The sequence below is a fragment of the Rattus rattus genome, chromosome 5 (genome assembly GCF_011064425.1).
Source record: "Rattus rattus isolate New Zealand chromosome 5, Rrattus_CSIRO_v1, whole genome shotgun sequence".
In the NCBI taxonomy this organism is placed as follows: Eukaryota; Metazoa; Chordata; class Mammalia; order Rodentia; family Muridae; genus Rattus; species Rattus rattus.
Genome location: NC_046158.1, coordinates 138,090,795 through 138,108,953, shown reverse-complemented (window position 1 = coordinate 138,108,953; position 18,159 = coordinate 138,090,795). Strand labels below are relative to the sequence as shown.

General features: G+C 50.6%; 1 protein-coding gene across 2 annotated transcripts in view; it reads right to left on the bottom strand.

The window, feature by feature from the left end:
* Positions 1–2,147: 2,147 nt before the first annotated feature.
* The window catches only part of Ppp1r16b (protein phosphatase 1 regulatory subunit 16B), a 94,604-nt gene continuing 78,592 nt past the window's right edge, over positions 2,148–18,159 (bottom strand). For both annotated transcript variants that reach the window (XM_032904659.1, XM_032904658.1), the window contains exons 4-11: positions 18,129–18,159; positions 15,813–15,916; positions 13,887–14,011; positions 11,857–11,982; positions 11,238–11,313; positions 10,026–10,155; positions 9,768–9,936; positions 2,148–5,552 (exon numbers count right to left, since the gene is read on the bottom strand). The exon at positions 18,129–18,159 is cut by the window's right edge and continues 115 nt beyond it. In XM_032904659.1, coding sequence (XP_032760550.1) covers positions 5,043–5,552; positions 9,768–9,936; positions 10,026–10,155; positions 11,238–11,313; positions 11,857–11,982; positions 13,887–14,011; positions 15,813–15,916; positions 18,129–18,159 — 1,271 coding nt within the window. In that variant the 3' untranslated portion in view covers positions 2,148–5,042. The remainder of the gene's footprint in view (positions 5,553–9,767; positions 9,937–10,025; positions 10,156–11,237; positions 11,314–11,856; positions 11,983–13,886; positions 14,012–15,812; positions 15,917–18,128) is intronic.

The window sequence follows — 18,159 nt, the reverse complement described above, 5'->3', positions numbered from 1 at the left end:
GACCTTGACTTTCTAATCCCCTGCCTCCACCTCTGTCAACTTAAAACCGATCGATCCTGCTGTGAGGATCCGTCTCCTTCTCTCCATCCCTTCCTGGTCCCATCCTACTCAGGGAAGTTCTTCAAGGCCGAAGGCAAGAGTTTTGCATGTGGTATCCAGTATGCAGAAGGCTACAAGAAAGGGAACTTCCTCTATCAAGACCAGGTCTTGCATGTAATAAGGACAGAGGTCAGGCCCTGGGGCTGCACAGCCACACAGTATGTCTTTGCCTCTATTTCCTGGGTTAAAAGCGAGGCTACTCAGAGCTTTACCTAGGGTAGAGTATTGCTCTCCACTATAATCTAAATGAAAAAGCCCAGAGAGGAACATGGGAAGGCCCAGAACAAGCCAGTGTGTTCCAAGTGGGGAGCAGAGGAGGGGGCACCCTGGTAACATATAAATATGGCACCGGTCAAACCGTAATCAAACTGCTGCTGTAGGATATCACAACTGACGGAACAAAGCCTGACACTAACCACCGATCTTTCCTTGAATTCGTAAGTTTTCACCACTGTCTCCCAATCTAGAAACTTCTTCAGTTCCACCCTGAATCCCCAAAGCCCTCCCGTCTTGACCTCCTAGGAGAGCCTTCTTTCTGTGTGCAAGCATGTCTGTGAGCCTCCCCGGCTGGAGCTCTTGTGGAACTCAAGTCAATCCCAGGCAGAGGAGGGCACAGCAGTAACCACAGTCAGAGCAGCAGGTGTTATTAAAAGGAATTTAATAATCTTAATTAAAAATCCATAACAGCGAATTCTGTCACAGGCCTCGGCAGCTGGAAGTGACTCCAGAGGTACAGGCCCCTCGGTGATACGGTCAGAGCCCATCTTGGAGGCAAGAAGCTACTTCAATACAATATCAAAGATCCATGAGAATATTTTTTTAAAAAAAGTTTTAAATATATTAGACTCTTTTGATTGCCATTTTTACAGAAAGCTGCTGATACAGTATACAGAGTTTTTAACTTTTTTTTCACATAAAATACATTTTTTTTTCTTAAGTGTTCTCTGTACATCAGTGGCTTCTGGTCTGGTGAATTATTGCGGAGGGCTGGGTGTCTGCAGACTTTTCCAGGGTGTGCAGAGCCAGGCCCCGCACAGTGGCGTTAGAAGTGCCCATGAGAAGCAGGCCCTATGGCCAACAAGGGAGAGGCCTTGGGCTTTCTAGAAAAAGAGTGGGTCACTTCAGTGGAGCTGTCCGCCCTGGCCATTTGATCCTTGGCTTTTCTGTGCCCTGGGGAAGGGAGGCTATCACCAGGCCACAAATAGTGAAAGTTCAGACAGTCCTGACATCATGTAAGGATGGCCCCTCTGGAAAACATCCTGGTATCTTGCTTTGGGAGAGCAGGTGGGGGGAGACAACGCCCAGGACCAGAGGGTATTGAACACTAAGAACCAAGAGTCTCACATTATTACAAAGCTAGACTGTGTTAACCCAACCAAGGCCATACTTTATTTTTATTTATTTGGTTTTTTGAGACAGGGTTTCTCCGTGTAGCCCTGGCTGGCCTGGGACTCATTCCGTAGACCAGGCTGGACTGGAACTCAGAAATACATCACACGCCTCTGCCTCCTTTGTGCTGGGATGAAAGGTGTGTGCCACTACACCTGGCTGGGGCCACACTCTGGCAACCTTTCCAAACATCTACAAGTTAATCAAACAGTGCAGTGAAGCTTCATTAATGCTGCATATTTGATAAAGAATTATATCCCCAAAGTCTTCAATAGACCTGGGTTTAGGATTCATTCCAATTCCCTGAGCTACTGGCCAGAAATTCACAATCTGGTGATAGCTACCAATTTCTAATAGTTTGGGGAGCATAGGGTGGGGGCAAGAAACGACAGCTCACAGGGAACTGCAGGGCACCTGGTTTGGAAATAGATGTCTCCAGTTTGCCAAGAATGGCTACCAAGACACAGGTTCCTGGTAGGAATGAGCCATCTGGTCAACCTTGCCAGGCTTCTCCTAGCCCTTGGATCCATACCTTCCAGGCAGAGAGGCTGACACACATGGAAATGGTTAATTTGAAGCGAAGTAGTTGTTCTCCCTCCCAACATCCACTGTTGGGGTAGGGGAGAAGACTGTATGATTCATGAGTAAAACACGAGAACAGGACTGTAAATGCTAGGGATGTATTTGACAGCAAATTGCAGACTTCTGGTTCTTCCGGGCACTGACCTTAGACTGCTGTTATATTGTTCTCTATAGATGCTGGCCTGAAGGCTATCTCTGAAGGCTCTAGATGGACCAGTACAGTGTCTGCCTGGTACCTGAGATCTAGCCTCTGCACTTAGTGGCAAATGTTATCTAGGTGTAGCCATAGAGCTATGTCCCAGCTCAAGAGACTCACACTCTAAGAGCTGCAGGTGCTGCAGAGCATGGGGGCACTGGTCTGGGATGGAGGCACTCTGATTAGAATCATGGACGAGTCTAGGGATGCCCACGGTCTTCAAGAAATCAAAGTCTTCGCTGCCCGGCTAGTCCATTATCCGCCAAAACGAACATCTGGTGTGTCTCCGCACCTCAATAGATCACATGAGTGAATGGGTGGGTGGCCCTGGCTCACGCACTGGAGATTGTTCCTCACTGGGCCTCTCAATATTCCAAAGAGTCACAAAGTGCCCTGGGGACTTGGAGCCTAAACAGGGAACATTTGTTTATCCCTGGTGGAAACCGTGAACAAAAGCCCATGAATCCACACTGTCTGGTATTAGCTCCCGTGGAGGAGGCAGCTGAGTCTCCTACCCCTCAGGTAGAGAAGAATGGCCCAGGAGGCAGGAAGAAGTGCTGGCTGTGGAGGAGAAATGGCCTGAACAGCTCAGAGAAGGCAATAAATACCTTTGTTCTCTGGCCCCTGCGCAAAGGGCTCAGAAACCCTGGGCAGCTGACTCCTAGGAGTACATGGCTGGCTGCCGGGCCGACTGGCCACCTTGTGGCTAAAGTCATCTCCAGAGGCATTTCAGTGTCTGTCAGAGATAAAAGTCTAAAGCCACAGGTGTGTGTTTTTATCACCTCCTCTTTCAGCCATGGGCTGCAGAGCCTAGCCGAGGCCCCAGGGATTCAATAAACTGTCTTTAGTCTATGTTATGTTATATTATATTACATCACTGTGCCAGATCCCATCTGTCCTGAAGTTGGGGTGGGGATGACCTAGTGTTGTGCACCTCCTTCTGCATCTAGCAGCCTCCAGGGTGCTCTTGGGCCCACACTACTCCTGGTTCTAATAAAGCCTCTGCCCAATTTAGTCAGGTCCCGATTCATCTCTAGTCTACTGCGGTCCTAAGGCCACAGTGGAGACAGAGACCAACAAATGGCAGGCCGAACCACTAAGGGTGTGGCACTGGGAGGCCATAAAGATGTGGGCATCTGTCCCATACATCCGAGTGACATAGGGACCCTCTCGGGGCTCTAAGGAGGTAGTTTGAGGACAAATAAAAAGAGCACAGAGCAAGGAACAAATTCGTAGCTTGCCAGTGATGCCAGAAGATTTCGGTGGAGCCAGTGTGTTGGCACTCAAAGTATGGAGCAGAATTTCACTGGGTTCATGGGAAACTGTGGTCGTGACGTGGTGTGGCCTTCCTTCCCCAGCATCAGGAAGACAAGGGCAGCAAAGCTGTATAGCTGGGATGATAGCCAACTCCAGCCATGCTGTGCTCTCCTGAAGGCAGCACAGGACAGTGGCCATGGGCACCTCAGTTTGCAGCTTTGGGCATAACCACTCCAGGAAAAGCAGGCTGAGAGCCTTCAGACCTCCTGGTGAGAGCCGACGCTTGGCAAACACGTCTTACATAGCATTACAGAAAAGGCAAAGCTAGGAGGGACCTGGGCCTGAGCATTCACTCTGCAGACTCAACCGTGTAAGGTGGGAGGGTAGGGTGCAAGCAAGTCTCAACTGCTCCAGGTGATGGCTCAGGCTGAGGAAGGCAGGCTGAAGTGGACTGGACCAAAACAGCATGAAAACCACAAAGACCAGCTAGGATGCTGTGTCATATCAACGTTAACCATGGTGTTCTCAGCAGTGTGGGCACCTTTCCCTGGAAGCCCCCCTCCCAGAAGCTCCTGATGAAATTCATTTCTCAAATACCAGACAATAAAACCCAACTGGGACACTGTCTTGGGAGAAGGCAAATTCGGTTACCTCCCACCCGGAATCTTACAGCCTCAAAGAAGGCTTTTACCAAACACAGTTTGGAAAACATCAATGTACTGGACCCTACCCAACTCCTGTGCTTCCAAGGGAAAACCAAAACAAGATTTGGTTTCTTCTAAGCATGGATGGCCTGACTTTCCAGCTTGACCCATGAATAGTCCTCCACCTTCCTATTGACATGTGCACGAGAGCAGATCTCAGCAAGGCTATGGGGAGAAGGCCTGGACCCACAAACCTGATCCATATGGACTCCTGGCTTCTATGAATCCATAGGACTTCCTGTCTCTGCTAGGTGTGATAGTGTCCCAGCCTGGTATGACTTCGAATCTGTGGGTCTCAACTGAGCAGGCCTCTCCCCAGTGGAAGCCAGTTGGTAGTGGTGCCAAGACTGTCCTGAATTCATTCTTCTGGGGATAACCCACAAGTTCTCAGCCCCATCTGCATCCCAAGAGCTCAGGTGTAGCATTCTCACACACTAAATTGATTCTGTGTGTGTGTGTGTGTGTGTGTGTGTGTGTGTGTGCACATGTGTGTGAAGGGGTGTTGTTATTCCTTGTCTAAGAAGCCTTTACCAAGCACAGAACTGAGATCCCAACCCCACCCTCCCTAAATCAGACTGCAGTGTGAGTTGGCCCACTATACTTCAGATGCAGGCATTGAGTGAGGCAAGGAAACAGCACGGGAGGAAGTGGAGATGCTATGGGCAGCTGGGCATGAGGTAAGGTCAGCATTCCTCTGGAAAGCAGACCCCACCTCTCCCCGGCTGCCCCAACACCTCCCCAGCCAGGGCTGTCGAACTGGCTTTGGATTCCGGGGACCCCTCTCTGAGGCAGCTCTCTCAGCCAGTTTACAGACATTAGGAGATCCGGCAGCAGCCGTGAACTTTCTCCTCCATCTCCTCCATGGGGGCCTTGAACTTCAAGAGCGGGGGATCTCCGCTGGTGACCGTATAATACACCGAGGTCCCGTTGCTGCTGTAGGGGGAAGTTCTGCCTCCGATCAAGGGGGCCTTGCCTTCGCTGCTGCCCTCCCCCGACCTGGCCACACTGCTGCCCAGGTGGGTGCTTAAGAACGGGTGGCTGAGCAACTTGGCTGCGGCCCTCTGCCTCTTCAGCTCCAGGAGCGTCTGGGGGCTCTGCTCTTTGAAGCCGCTCCAGGGTGGGGGGACATCAGCCATGCCGGGGTTGCCATAGGCCATGCTGTAGTCAGGCATCTCGTGCATCTTCCATATGTCCCCGTTGGCCAGCGCATACTGGTAGGTGCTGACAGGAGCCCGGAGGCCATTCTCCACAGGCCCATCCAGTTCTCCCCTGGAGATCTTGGTAGAGAATTCTGAAAGCAGCACGGGCTTCTCCAGCCTGGGGTTCTGGGGGTAAGGGAAGACAGCATCAGTGTCAGTCCAGCAGAGGATCTGTACCCCGATACCTGCACTTCTGCTGAGGACCTCAAGCGCTGACACCCGATCTTTATCTGTTTCTCTACTTCCATGAAGCTCTTTGGCATCAGGCTCTGGGTTCTGGTAGAGCAGACCGATGCCACTCCGCCCCTAGGTCTGAAGAGTGACTCCGGGCTTGGCTAATGAGCATAGTTTATTGCCACCATCTTGGAACAAGTTCATAGAAATGGAATCAGTGGGACTCAACTGTGAAGCTTCAGGTAGAACAACTGGGAAGATGTTTCTGAAAGAACTACAATTAGTAAAGGTGTCGTAAGCTGTGTACTAAAGAAGTACAGGTCAAAGGTGGTTTCTCTGCTCGTAAGAGAAGCTGACATCAAGGAAGGCCGGACACAGGGAGATTGACCTTATGGTGTATTCTGAACTCCTAGTTCCTACTGGGACCAGACCTTTTCAGTTACATGAACCAGATAATTCCTCCCCCCCCTCTGTGTGTGTGTGTGTGTGTGTGTGTGTGTGTGTGTGTGTGTGTGTGTAAATCAATTTTAGTTACCCCACCTCCCTCCCCAGGCAATTGTAGCCCTTCCCCTTTATTTCCAGCATATCTCCACTTGACATAATGGAGTCTCACACCTAGGGATCCTATACACTTCGATAGCGCTTGGATAATAAGACGTTGAAAGGTAGCTAACGTCCAGAAACTATAAGCAAGAAATAGAAACGACTGATATTAGCAAAGATATAACCCATTGCAAAGTCACCATGAATAAAGTCATGAGACACATAGTTTTTAAAAATCGGAAAATCGTCGGTGACACATATGACAAGAGAGAGAAAAACTTCCTAAATGTAAAAGAATCCGTTTCCAGGGTTGTAGAGATAGCTTAGGCATGGTGGCCCAGACCTGTAATCCCAGGACTTAGAAGGCTAAGGCAGGAGGATTATGGGATCAAGGCTTGTGTTGCAGAGCAAAGCCGTCTCTTAACACACACGCACACACGCACACACGCACGCACGCGCGTGCAGAGAAGGGGGAGGGAAGGAGAGAGGGGATAAGGAGGCAGACAAACAGACAGGGAGAGGGAGGCAGACAAAGACAGAATATTTCACACACAAAACTGCTTCTGTGAATAGATTTTTCTTCCTTCTCAGCCTTTATCTTGCATTAGGTGTTAGAAGTCATTTGCTAAAAGTAATAGGAGGATGTGTAGGTTATACGTAGACAATACCCCATTTTACACAGGAACTTGGGCATCTGAGAGTTTTGGTGTCTGAGAGAAGCTAGGTCTTGAAACCAAGCCCCCCAATGAATACTGAACAACTGTAGGTAAGGCCACTTTTAAAAGGCTACAGCTTAGACCATTTCAACTCCATGACCTGAAAAAGGAAAACTCTGGAAGCATAAGATTATTAACAGCTCACACACACACACAGAGAGAGGGGGGGAGAGAGAGAGAGAGAGAGAGAGAGAGAGAGAGAGAGAGAGAGAGAGAGAGAGAGCGCTGCCCTCAGATTCTATTTTGTTGCCATTTTGCATTCATGTGCTACATGGCGCCCGTCACCAATGGGCTCACGTGGGACCCTGGGGGTCATCTGGGACAGTGAAAGCCGGTTGTGTGACACTTTAACAGATGGTGCACACAGGGTGAAGTCTGCTGTGATGTGTGCATCAGCCCTGACTCATGAGCGACAGCACGGGTAGCATCTGTGTGATGCAAATGGTTATGAAACAGAACCTGAGGGCAATTTCCCACCTATTTAATTTTGTGTGTGTGTGTGTGTGTGTGTGTGTGTGTGTGTGTGTGTGCGTGGTATGTGTAGGTGCACGTGCAGATGTGTGCATGTGTGTGTGTGTGTGTGTGTGTGTGTGTGTGTGTGTGTGTGTGTATGTGTGCATTGAGACCAGAGGTCAGTCAGTCAGTCTCTCTGTCTTTCCCTGTGTGTATATGTTTTGAGACCAGAGATATGTGTGTGTGTGTGTGTGTGTGTGTGTGTGTGTGTGTGTGTGTGTGTGTGTGTGTGTGTTGAGGCGAGAGGTCTCTCCCTCAACCTGAAACTCACCAATTCAGCTATACTGACTGACCATCTCCCAGGCACTAGACTTATAGACGTGTATATCATTGAGTCTGACTTCTTCCTTTCTTTTTTTGAGACAGGGTCTCACCATGAAGCTCTGGCTATCCTGTAACTCGCTCTGTAGACCAGGCTAGCCTTGAACTCACAGGGATCCACCTGCCTGTACCTTCCTAGAGCTGGGATCAAAGGCATGCAGCATCACTCCTGGTTGGCTCTTTTTCCCCAATGTGCATGTTGGTCTCCACATTCATGTCCTCGAGTTTCCATGGCAAACTCTTTACATCTCCTGAAGCACTGCACTTATTTTTCTATAGACATAAAACTGCTTCAAAGCTCAAGGTCTATTACTGAGAGAGGAAAGGACATACTCAATGTCTGAGTCCAGTGATGTTCTTAGCAACTGTCACTAAATCAGGATAAGGGCATTTTCCCTGTTGCTCTTGGGGAAGTCGATGCTTTGTGAGTTCAAGATTCAGCCTCACCCCTAATTCATCACCACAGCCAGGGAAGAAGTTCCTGGCTGGAGGCAGAACAGATGTCTATCCTAGAGGTGCTGAAGACCTCTCTGGACCACAGTAGCCCAACTGTAGAGTTCAAGGAGCCGCTAAAGCCTTGGGCAAGTTCCCAGTCCATCCCTGTGGACTGGGATGAGCTTATACAGGTAAGTGTGTGGAGGGACTGGTACTGAGCACTGAATCAACCTAATTAAGGCCGATGACAAAAAGAAACTAGGGGGATGGGCAAGCCTGTGCAAACTGATCCAGATGGGAGGCCCTGCGGAGTGGCTGGCTGTAGTTATGCAGTTGTGCGGTGGTTAGAGACTATGAAACAGAATCAGCACAAGGATGTCACTAGAGAGCGCTTCATGTGCAAGCAATGAACAATTAACTGACTCAAAAAAAAAATTATGAGATTATATTAGATTGGGATGGGCCCTGATCTGATGACTGGGGACCGTGTAAGAAAACAGAGAGGCTAGAAAGATAGCTTGGCGGGTACGGGCCTGACACATAAGAGTTCAGACCTGATACTCCCAGCATCTACTAAAAAGGGGCGTGTGGCCATTTGTGCCTGCAACCGTCACACAGAGTGGGCAGAGGCTAGGGGACCGCTGGAGCTCACCGGCCAGCCAATCTAGGTCATCAGTGAGCAGCAAGTTCAGAGAGAGACCCAGTCCCAAAAGGAGTGGGGAAGAGTGACTGAAGACCGAACAATATACCAGACATTGACCTGTGGCCTCCACAGGCGTGAGCACTCATGTGTAAATGCACACGCCTGTAATACACTACACACCTGTCAATACACTACACACACACACACACAAATATGCCTTAAATGAAAACAAAGGTGCATGAGCATGCATGCGCGCGTGCGCACACACGCACGTACACACACACAGATGCACACACACATGTGTGCACACAGAAGAAGGTTTGTGAAGACAGAGACAGAAATTAAAGCCACGCTGGAGGTGAAGGGACACCCAAGCCACCAGAAGCTGGCAGAGGGAGTTGACACAGACTTCCCATTCTGAAGCACCAAAAGGAACCAACCCTGTCAGCATCTTTGTTTTAGACTTCAGACCCACGAGTGTCCACCATTTTAAGCCCCCAGCTTGACCTTCTTCACAGCTGAAGAAGATCACACCATCTTCTGAAAGCACCCAGAGCCCGGCACCCCTGGCTACTGCCAGAGTAGCTTCTCGGAGACTGTCCCAGAGCCCTTCCATGTTTTCCTTCAATCAGATGGCATCTTGAGAAACACCATTCTCAAACTTCACATCCCAGCAAAAGAAGGTTTCAGCCCTTGGCTCCTAGAGGAACTGTTCTGCCAAGCCTCTGTGCTGAGAGACAGCCAGGCCCAAGGCAGTCTCTCTGTCTCTGCCACTTACAAGGCCATCGCATGTGAAAATGTGCCAGTTCCAACTAATGCACCCAAGGGTCACTTTCTGAACAATAGCCACCACCATTAGACAGGAGCCGGCTGCTAAGGGTACTACCTAGCTATTTCCTTTCAGATGCTTCCCAGAGGAGGACGTAGGACCAAACTGGGCCCTATTCTCTTCCCAAGGCAGTGGCCAACACTGAGGCAGGGCAGGAGGTCCCTCACCGGGTCCTTGTTCTCCTGGTCTGTCCTGGTCTCCCTGATGTCTCCGTTGTAGGTGGAAGTACGCTGGTCCTCGGCTGCACTCCGCTGCTGCCACAAGATGGCCTCTCCCTCATATTCTTTCCGGTATAGGTTGGTTCTGTCTGACAGGCTGGCTCGACGCACCACCTTCCTGAGGAGGACAGAGGAGGTGCTGGGAAGCTGTGTCCAGGAGCCACAGGTGGGCACGCGCAGGGGTCCCTGGCTGCCTGTACCACTCACCCACGGCTGCCTGCACTGGATGTCCTCCGGCTCAGGGACGACTTGTGTCTCAGCTGGGACTTCATGATGACATCATGCTTGTGTTTAAGCTCCAACAGCAGGACTTTGAATTCCTCCTCCTCACACAAGTCTAAAGGAGCACAAGAATCAGTTGCAGCAGGCAGGGTAGGGGCAGGGGCCACCAATGCACACCCATGAGAAGCTCTGTGAACCTCTGGGGCACAGAGGGGGTGAAGAAAGCAACCCCTGCTTATTTCCCTTGAAGAATGGGAGAATGGGAGACTTGGGATCCCAACTCCGGATATTCCCAGACTGAGGGGCTCAGGTGTTAGGTTTTGTCAACTTGACGCAAACCCAGGCGCATCTGGGAAGGGGGAATCTCAGTCTCTATCAGAGCGCCCTTGGAGCGAATCTGTGGGGGCATTTTCTTGATTAATGGTTGACCTGGGAGGGACCAGCCTGCTGCGGCTCACGCCAACCTTGGACAATTAGGCCCGGGTTCTATAACAAAGCTGAGGGAACAAGCCATAGGACCAAGCCAGTAAGCAGACTCCTCCATGGCTTCTCCAGCAGCTCCTGCCTTGAGTGTCCTCAGTGATGAATTGTGATGAGGACGTGGAAGCCAAATAAACCCTTTCCTTCCCACATTGCTTTTGGTCAGTGTTTACCACAGCAACAGAAAAGCTGACTAGGACACATACCCTTGATAGTTTCTGGGACAGTCAGCAAGTCTGTCTGATATGAGCGTTGAGAGAAAGAAGCCGATCCCTCAAGCAGGAAAAGAAGTAATGTGGAGAACTCCCCATTGACTGGTAGGGTTCACCAGTCAATCCACTGACTCCTTCTATCCTTCTGTCCATCTATGGGCTAACCTGGTTATCTGTCCATAGGCTCATCCCCAGCCTGTCCATCTACTAATGTATCCACCCACCTACACATCCATCATCCATCCATCATTGTATCCAACATCACATTTCCTGTCTATCCTACGCATCCATCTATCCATCCGTCCATCCATCCATCCATCCGTCCGTCCGTCCATCCATCCGTCCATCCATCTGTCCATCCATCCGTCCATCCGTCCATCCATCTGTCCATCCGTCCATCCATCCATCTGTCTATCTAGATATCATCTATGCAGCCACATGTTCAGCCATATGTCTACTCACCATCAAAAAGCTGGTGAGTATATTAAGTATTAAGCTGTCTTACCTATTGGCATCTCATCCATGGATGTCCTGGCACTGAGACTAGCTCCATGGGACACCAAGAGCTCTGCCATTGGCATCTGTAACACAGGAAGGAGTTCATGTTCCCCATATCCAAGAATCAGGAAGCTTGAGAGTTGGAGAGAGTACCCAAGACCTCTTTGAATATGACCCCAAAAATGGTGAAGGAAAGGTGACTCCCAGGGAAGGCCCTGGACCCCGGGGCCATAAGAGAGCCCAGTCAGAAGTGATGGGTTTGGCACCTCCTCCAAGCATGCCTGGGTTACTACAAGGAGGAGAAGCAGCAGGAGGAGTCGGTTGTAATTCCACAGCTGCCGGGTGTGTATGGGTGGCTAGACAGACTGAAGTCACACCTGGGAAACACTCTAGAGAAATCATGCAAAGCGGAAATCAAGGGGGTTTTCTACCAGACAGATTTGATTCTCATCCTGTTAGAATGCAAATGGCCAATGTGTCTGCAACCCCTTCCCCCAGGCCTTCTCATCTCCCACATACTCACTGTAGCCAATGGCTTAATGGGTCCTAGCTCTCTTGCACCAACTGCCAGCCAAAAGGACTCGGTATCAGCAGTTTTACTACTCGCTACGGGGGGTGGGAAGTACCTGTCCCCAGAAGGCTGCTGCATGCAGAGGCTCCCAGCCATCCCAATCCTTGACGTCCACACGCACTCCGTGGTCCAGGAGGAGCTCGGCTGCCCGCAGGTATCCATTGGCTCCAGCTATGTGTAGCTGGAAGGGAGAAAAGAAGTCGACATCCCTAAGAGGGCTGACTCCACATTTAGAGACAGAGTCTTTTCTCACCCCAAGCCCCAGGGCATCCTCGGGACCAAAGAATAGGACAGAATGAGGTAGCAACACCAGCCAGGAAGGTTGCAGCAGATTGCTATGTGTGAAATAAAGCAGAAGAAGGGTGAAGAGAGACAGGCTCCTCACCTAGCCCCAAAGAAGGCGTCTCAGGGGTCCAGAATGGTTATTTGAAAATGTACCTACCTATTCTTTGATATATCTTTCTCTTAAATGTAGGATCTGATTGCTCTGCCTTTGAATGTACACCGGATTGAGTGACTCACTTCTAACCAAGAGGATATTACAAAGTGGTGACAGTATATAACTTCTGAGGCCGGGGCGTGAAAGGCATAAGCTGCCCCTACCTTATGATCTCTTGGATTCATCTGGGAGAGGGAAACTATTTGAGAGAGCCGCACAGAGAGGAAGGTTGTACAGAGGCAGGTTGCAGAGAAAGAACAAGCTAGACATGGGTGAAGACAGAGCAAGCCAGAGAAGGAGCCAGAAGGTTTGAAGTGATTGCCAGAGTTAGTTTGAGGCCAAACAGAGCAAAAAGTCAGAGGCTGAGCGAGAAGCCAGATTGAATCAGTCAGCTTGGAGCTAGAACAGCTGAGTTGAACCAGCCAGCCAAAGTCCAGTATCAACTAGGAAGGGGTGAGCTTATTCAGCAGCAAGTCTCAGAGACTGAGAACATTCTAGGCTTAGATAAAATTGTATGGAGGCTAGAAGCTTCCAGGACTAGGCCCAGGTTAGCAGGCCAAGGCAGTAAGCCTTGGAGACAACAATTACTGCAAACGAATAAAAGAAACTTTTGCATTCCAGTTTACTAGAAAGATTTAGTACCTGTCTGGGTCAGTGGCTGAGGTCATTGTAAAGTCAGCAGCATTTACTATGAATACCTGACCTGTTCTTCAGTGCTGAGCTCAGTAGGAGACCTGAGCAGGGACTTTGCTAACAGCAGTGGGCAGGAAGCAAGAGCTTAGAGCTCAGAGGTAAGTGAGAGAAGCTCCATCAACAAATCTGAGGCTCCAAGTTAGCTCCAAGTGCACTGAGGTTAGCCTGATAGTGCAGAGCCCTGTCTACTGAACTGAAGCCCCTGGGCTCCCAGATGCCCAGGACTGCCTAAGCCTAGGACAGTGACCAGACCTTGAAGTGGGGATCTCCATACCCCTGTTCAGTTTTCTGCTTAGAGACCCTCCCCGATACTGAGATCCCACTGTCGAGGCCCTGGAGGAAAAGGCAAGCTTTCCTCGAACTGCTGACAATAAGAGCTGGTTTATAAGGATTGATGGAGCTAACTAACTGGCTCTGAGAAAGAGAAGGAAGGCTCTGTCGTTTTAAATCTCCAAGAATTAGTGAACCCTGTGGCCCAGAAGAGGTTCTTCTGTGTGTTGACAGGATGGACTGACTGATGGATGGATACATGGGCAGACAGATGGACGGAGTGATGGGATGATGGGTAGAATCTGTTACAGTGACCTCAGGAAAAGGTGAATGAGAAGGGCCGTGGTTTTTCAAGGACACAAGAGGCAAGGGACGGTTGATACAAAGGAAGGCCGTGTCAATGAGTGGGCAGTCCTTGAGGAGAGGATAAGCGTTGCCGTGGAGACGACACAGGTGGACATCAGAGCCAAGCCACAGAGCTCCTGATGCCCAGCCCCAGATGAGAAGGCTGGACCCTGAGCCTTCTATATTCCAGGAGCAGCAAGGAGCCTGGAGGGGGCCCAAGGTCTCAAGCGTATAGGACCTCGCCTTACCAGGAACCAGACCCGATTCAGCCCTAGCTGGTCTCGTTTCTGGTTCTTGCCCCCAACCCACACCACCTGACCACGCCCCCAGCTCCTCACCAGTGTGGCACCCTGGCCATCTATCCAGTCGAGATCCTGGCCGGCTGCTATCATGCAGTGGATGTCCGAAATCATCTTCTGCTCAGGAGCTGCTCGCATCTCATTGATTTTCTCCTGGGTGATGCCTGCATGGAGGCGAGAGGTTATTCAACAGTGCCGCATCTGGGGCCCAAGCAGAAAGGAAAGGGTACACAGGGAAGGCTCAGCTCCTGCTCCCCAGAGTCTGACAGTCCCCAGTGCACAAATACACCCAAGATCTTTGTCCCCAGGTATGTTGAACACGAACACCGTGGGTTAACTCACAGGACAAGGCCCATTCCTTCCTGGCACCTAGTAGGCCTCTTATTAATGTCACTCACTTCATGCCTGCTATTCTACCTGCTAAGTTGGAGCACCAACCCGCTCATCTCCTGTTGCCCCAGTTGCTGCTCTGCCTCATTCTTTAGGTGCTGGTCTATGTTGCCTCCCCAGATGGTGCCCGCTGGCCACCCTTTTTCACGAGGGTCTGTTGGTTTCCTTTCTTTCATATACACATTGTGTTCAGCACCACACATAGTAGAGAATGCTTTCTTTTCCCAAGAATGACTGAATCAGTGAAGATACTAATTTCAAATGGAGACCTGGAGGAGAGCTAGAAGGACCCAGAAAGACTTTTGCCTTTTATTTTCTGAGACAGGGTCTCACTCTGTAGCCCAGGCTGGCCTCAGACTTATGACAATTCTCCTGCCTCATCCTCCTGTTTGCTAGAATTATAACCAGGAGCCATTAAAGCCCCCAGAGAGACCTGTGATAGCCCAAATCTCTGGCTAACGAAAGTGTGCCTGTTACTGGTAGCTCTTGCCTTAAGCAGAGACTACGATGGACTACAATGGCCCATTTAAAACAACAACAACAACAACAACAACAATAATAAACCACGGGATCAAGTTCCCTTGGGTAGAGTTTGGGGGCAATCTGTAAATTTGAAGGGAGTGAAATCAGTCATGCCGATTTTGACGAACCTTTAAGTTAAATTAGCATTACCTACAATCAGCAGAGCTCATGAGCCCAGCAGAAACTCGGGGTAATTTCATACCATATCATCCAACCCTTGAAAAAACACCAATGGCTTCTATGTAGCACATTTCAAAAATATTTTGGTAGCTATGCTGAAAGATGACCGGATTGACTTCCTTTAGACTCCAATGGCTTTATAACTCCATTGCGGAAACGCCACAGTTTCACCAGATAGGCACAAATGCTCTTTTCAAACCTCTGTACAGGAAATGAATGGGGGACTGCAGGTGCCGGGGGGTTAAGGGATCTAAGCTGATAGTGACCATGGAGGTCTAAGGAGAACGGTGAGAAGAGGGCCAGGCAGGACCTCGGGCCACAGCTACAGGTCTGGATTTAAGACCCTTTGTACGAGAGGGCACTTCGCGGGCATGCACGTAGGGATCTGGGACTGTCAGGTATCACTGTTACACACACTTCCCTCTAACACTCCGTGTGAGCCAAGAACAACCCACATCTTGTTTATCAGGGCCCCTGGCAGCCAGCTTGGTGCCTGGCACTGAGTAGCACCCCCCAAATGTTCTTGACTTCTCCCCATGTTCCCAAACGGGGATGCGTCTTTATGGCGAGTGTTGACTGAATTGATTGTCACAGCTGACAAATAGGAGAGGAGGCCAGCTGAGGCCGCCCGCGTGTGTGGGTGACAGGGAGAACAATATCTCCCTCTGCGCGGCGTGTGTTCCAAGGCCCTTTCATGTTCCCATCTTTTAACCATACAGATGACAATAATAACAAGGACCTGTCCCAGTTACTGGGAGCTGAGCACGAGGCTGGCAGGCACAGAGCCAGCTAACGGGCTGCTCCCCTCCATTGAAACCACGTTCGCTGCAGTACCTCACTGTGCCCATGGTATAACATACTGCTGTCCCTTGCCTTGGTACGCCATGCAGGTCTCGATGACATCCAGGGTGGGTTCATCCTCGCAGAGGTCATAGGGCATGTTCCCATCAGAGTTGACAGCAAGCAAGTCAGCCCCACTGTAGAGGAAGGGTCAGAGTGAGAGCTGGGAAGGGGTGTCTGGGTTGGCCTGGCTGCTTCTGTCATGTGGCCTCATCCATAGCCCTGATACACTCCCCAGCAACCATGACCCCACCAGATGTATCCCCGCTTAGTGATGCCCTTCCCTTCCCACCACATATCCCAGGAATGCAGTGTTTCCGAATCCCAGGGTCCCAGCAGGAAAGGACCAAGGTCTCAGATGAGCTCTGTCAGCAGAGTGGCACTTCCAGACACATGGCAAAGCCCTCCTTGGTAACAATAATAGAAATGATATAAAACAGGACCTCTCACCTGCTACCTCCTGAAACCAGGGTAGATGTGAGTCCCTTGCACACATTATTATAAGGAGTCTCCCCAAGGGGAGCCTCTGTGTGGCTCACCTCACTCTAGAGGAGCCAATGGCTCAGAAAGGTTCGATCACACGTCTCGGGCCACCCAGCTTGAATATGATAGGGTCAAGATGCAAACCCAGGTCTCTCCCGAGTCAGCCATGTTCTATACCAACCTTCACCAGTATGCATATACCTCCTCTTTGAATCCCCTACCCAAAATGCTGACCAAAACACGGGCAGCACAGAGCCCAGGGGCGCCCTGGAACCCGTGGTGGGTAGTCTGACATGACCTAGAATCTGCCTGGGAAGAGTCTCAGGGAAGCATGGTCTAGGTCAGGTCGGGCTGCGGACCGGTCTATGGAGGATTGTCTTGATAGCTTGAAGACATTGGAAGACTCAGCCTGAAGCTAAGCGGCATGGCTGCTGGGTTTTGGGCCCTGCCCCATGTAGGAGTAGGGAATGCTAACTGAGAGTGCTGGCTTGTGTACAAGTTGAGAGCTCTAAGAGAGCTAAGCAATCCATGTAGCCGTTCCTCTCTGCCCCTGAGCGTTGGGACTAGCTGCTTGAAGTTCCGGCCTTGGTTTCCCACAGTGCAGGGCTGTAACCTGGATCTGTAGGCCACCGCATAGATCCTTTCTCCCCTAAGTTGTGTTCTGTCGGACTATCCGAGCAACAGGGATGAGGGCGGTACCCAGGTGTGGCCGGGGGCACTCTATGGCAGAAATCCCTGGTTAGCCATGAACACGGCATACAGCTCCGTGGATTTTCTGAAAGAACCCGGGAGGCCGGGAACCTGTATTTTACCCTCATGCCTCGGGTGGTTCCAATACAGACCAGCAGGAAAGCACATGAAGCTGCCATGTCCCCTGACCTCAGGGATCCCCTGGCAGGCATCTGATGGGTCTCTGATGCTCTGCCAGGACCTGTTCGAGTGGCCATTTGCTCTCGGTCCCTCGTCCCTGAACTCAGATGCTGTCATTCACTAGGACCCCACCCACTGGCCTTGCCTTCCTAGCCCATGTGCCCAGTGCCTGGCACAGGACCTGTTGTTCTGGATGTAAAATGGGGAGCCAGGAAGACAGCAGAAAAAACCCCTTTAAGAACTAAAAGTGGTTATCGCAGAGCCCAGCAATCCCACATCTGGGTATATTCCAAATGAATGGGAAGCAGAGTCCTGTGCACAGCACCACTGTGGACAGCAGCCAAAGGGTCGCAGCAACCAGCATCCATCAACGGACAATGGACACACAGCCTGTCTCTGAGCCCTCTACAACCTCGAGGACACTGCGCTAAGTGAGACAACCCAGCCACACAAACGATAAGCACTGCTTGTACTTAAGTGAGCTGCTGGTGCTGAGAGAGAAAGAGAGAGAACAGTAGTCTGTGGGTGAGGGCAGGGTGGGCATAGGCGGGGATGGGAGGAGTCGTCATAGTCAATCGCTGTGGGCTGTGCAAGGTGAAGTGAGTTTCAGAGACGGATGGTGTGGTGACAGTACACACAACGAGGGGGACAACATGGGCCGTACCCCCGAAAATGGCCAGAGGTGTACAGTGTATGCCACTGGCCTTGTAGCACAGAAACTTTACAAAGAGGGAAAGTTGTAAATGGAAGAGACAGCATAGAAAAGACAGAGAAGTCAGGAGTGATGGAGAGAAAGAGAAAACAGCAAAGATACAGAGGCAGAGAAAGAAGGGGAATTGGGGGGAGGGAGACAGAGCCAAGAAAAGCGATGGTCAGGGAGGAGATTGAGGGGGATTGGAAGAGCGGGAAGTGGGGGAAGGAGGAGGACTGATGCACATGGAAGATACCACTGTGGACGGGGCACACAGGCTGCCCCAGGGAGGGGAGGGCACGTACTACTGAACGAGGATCTTCACCAGGTTGATGT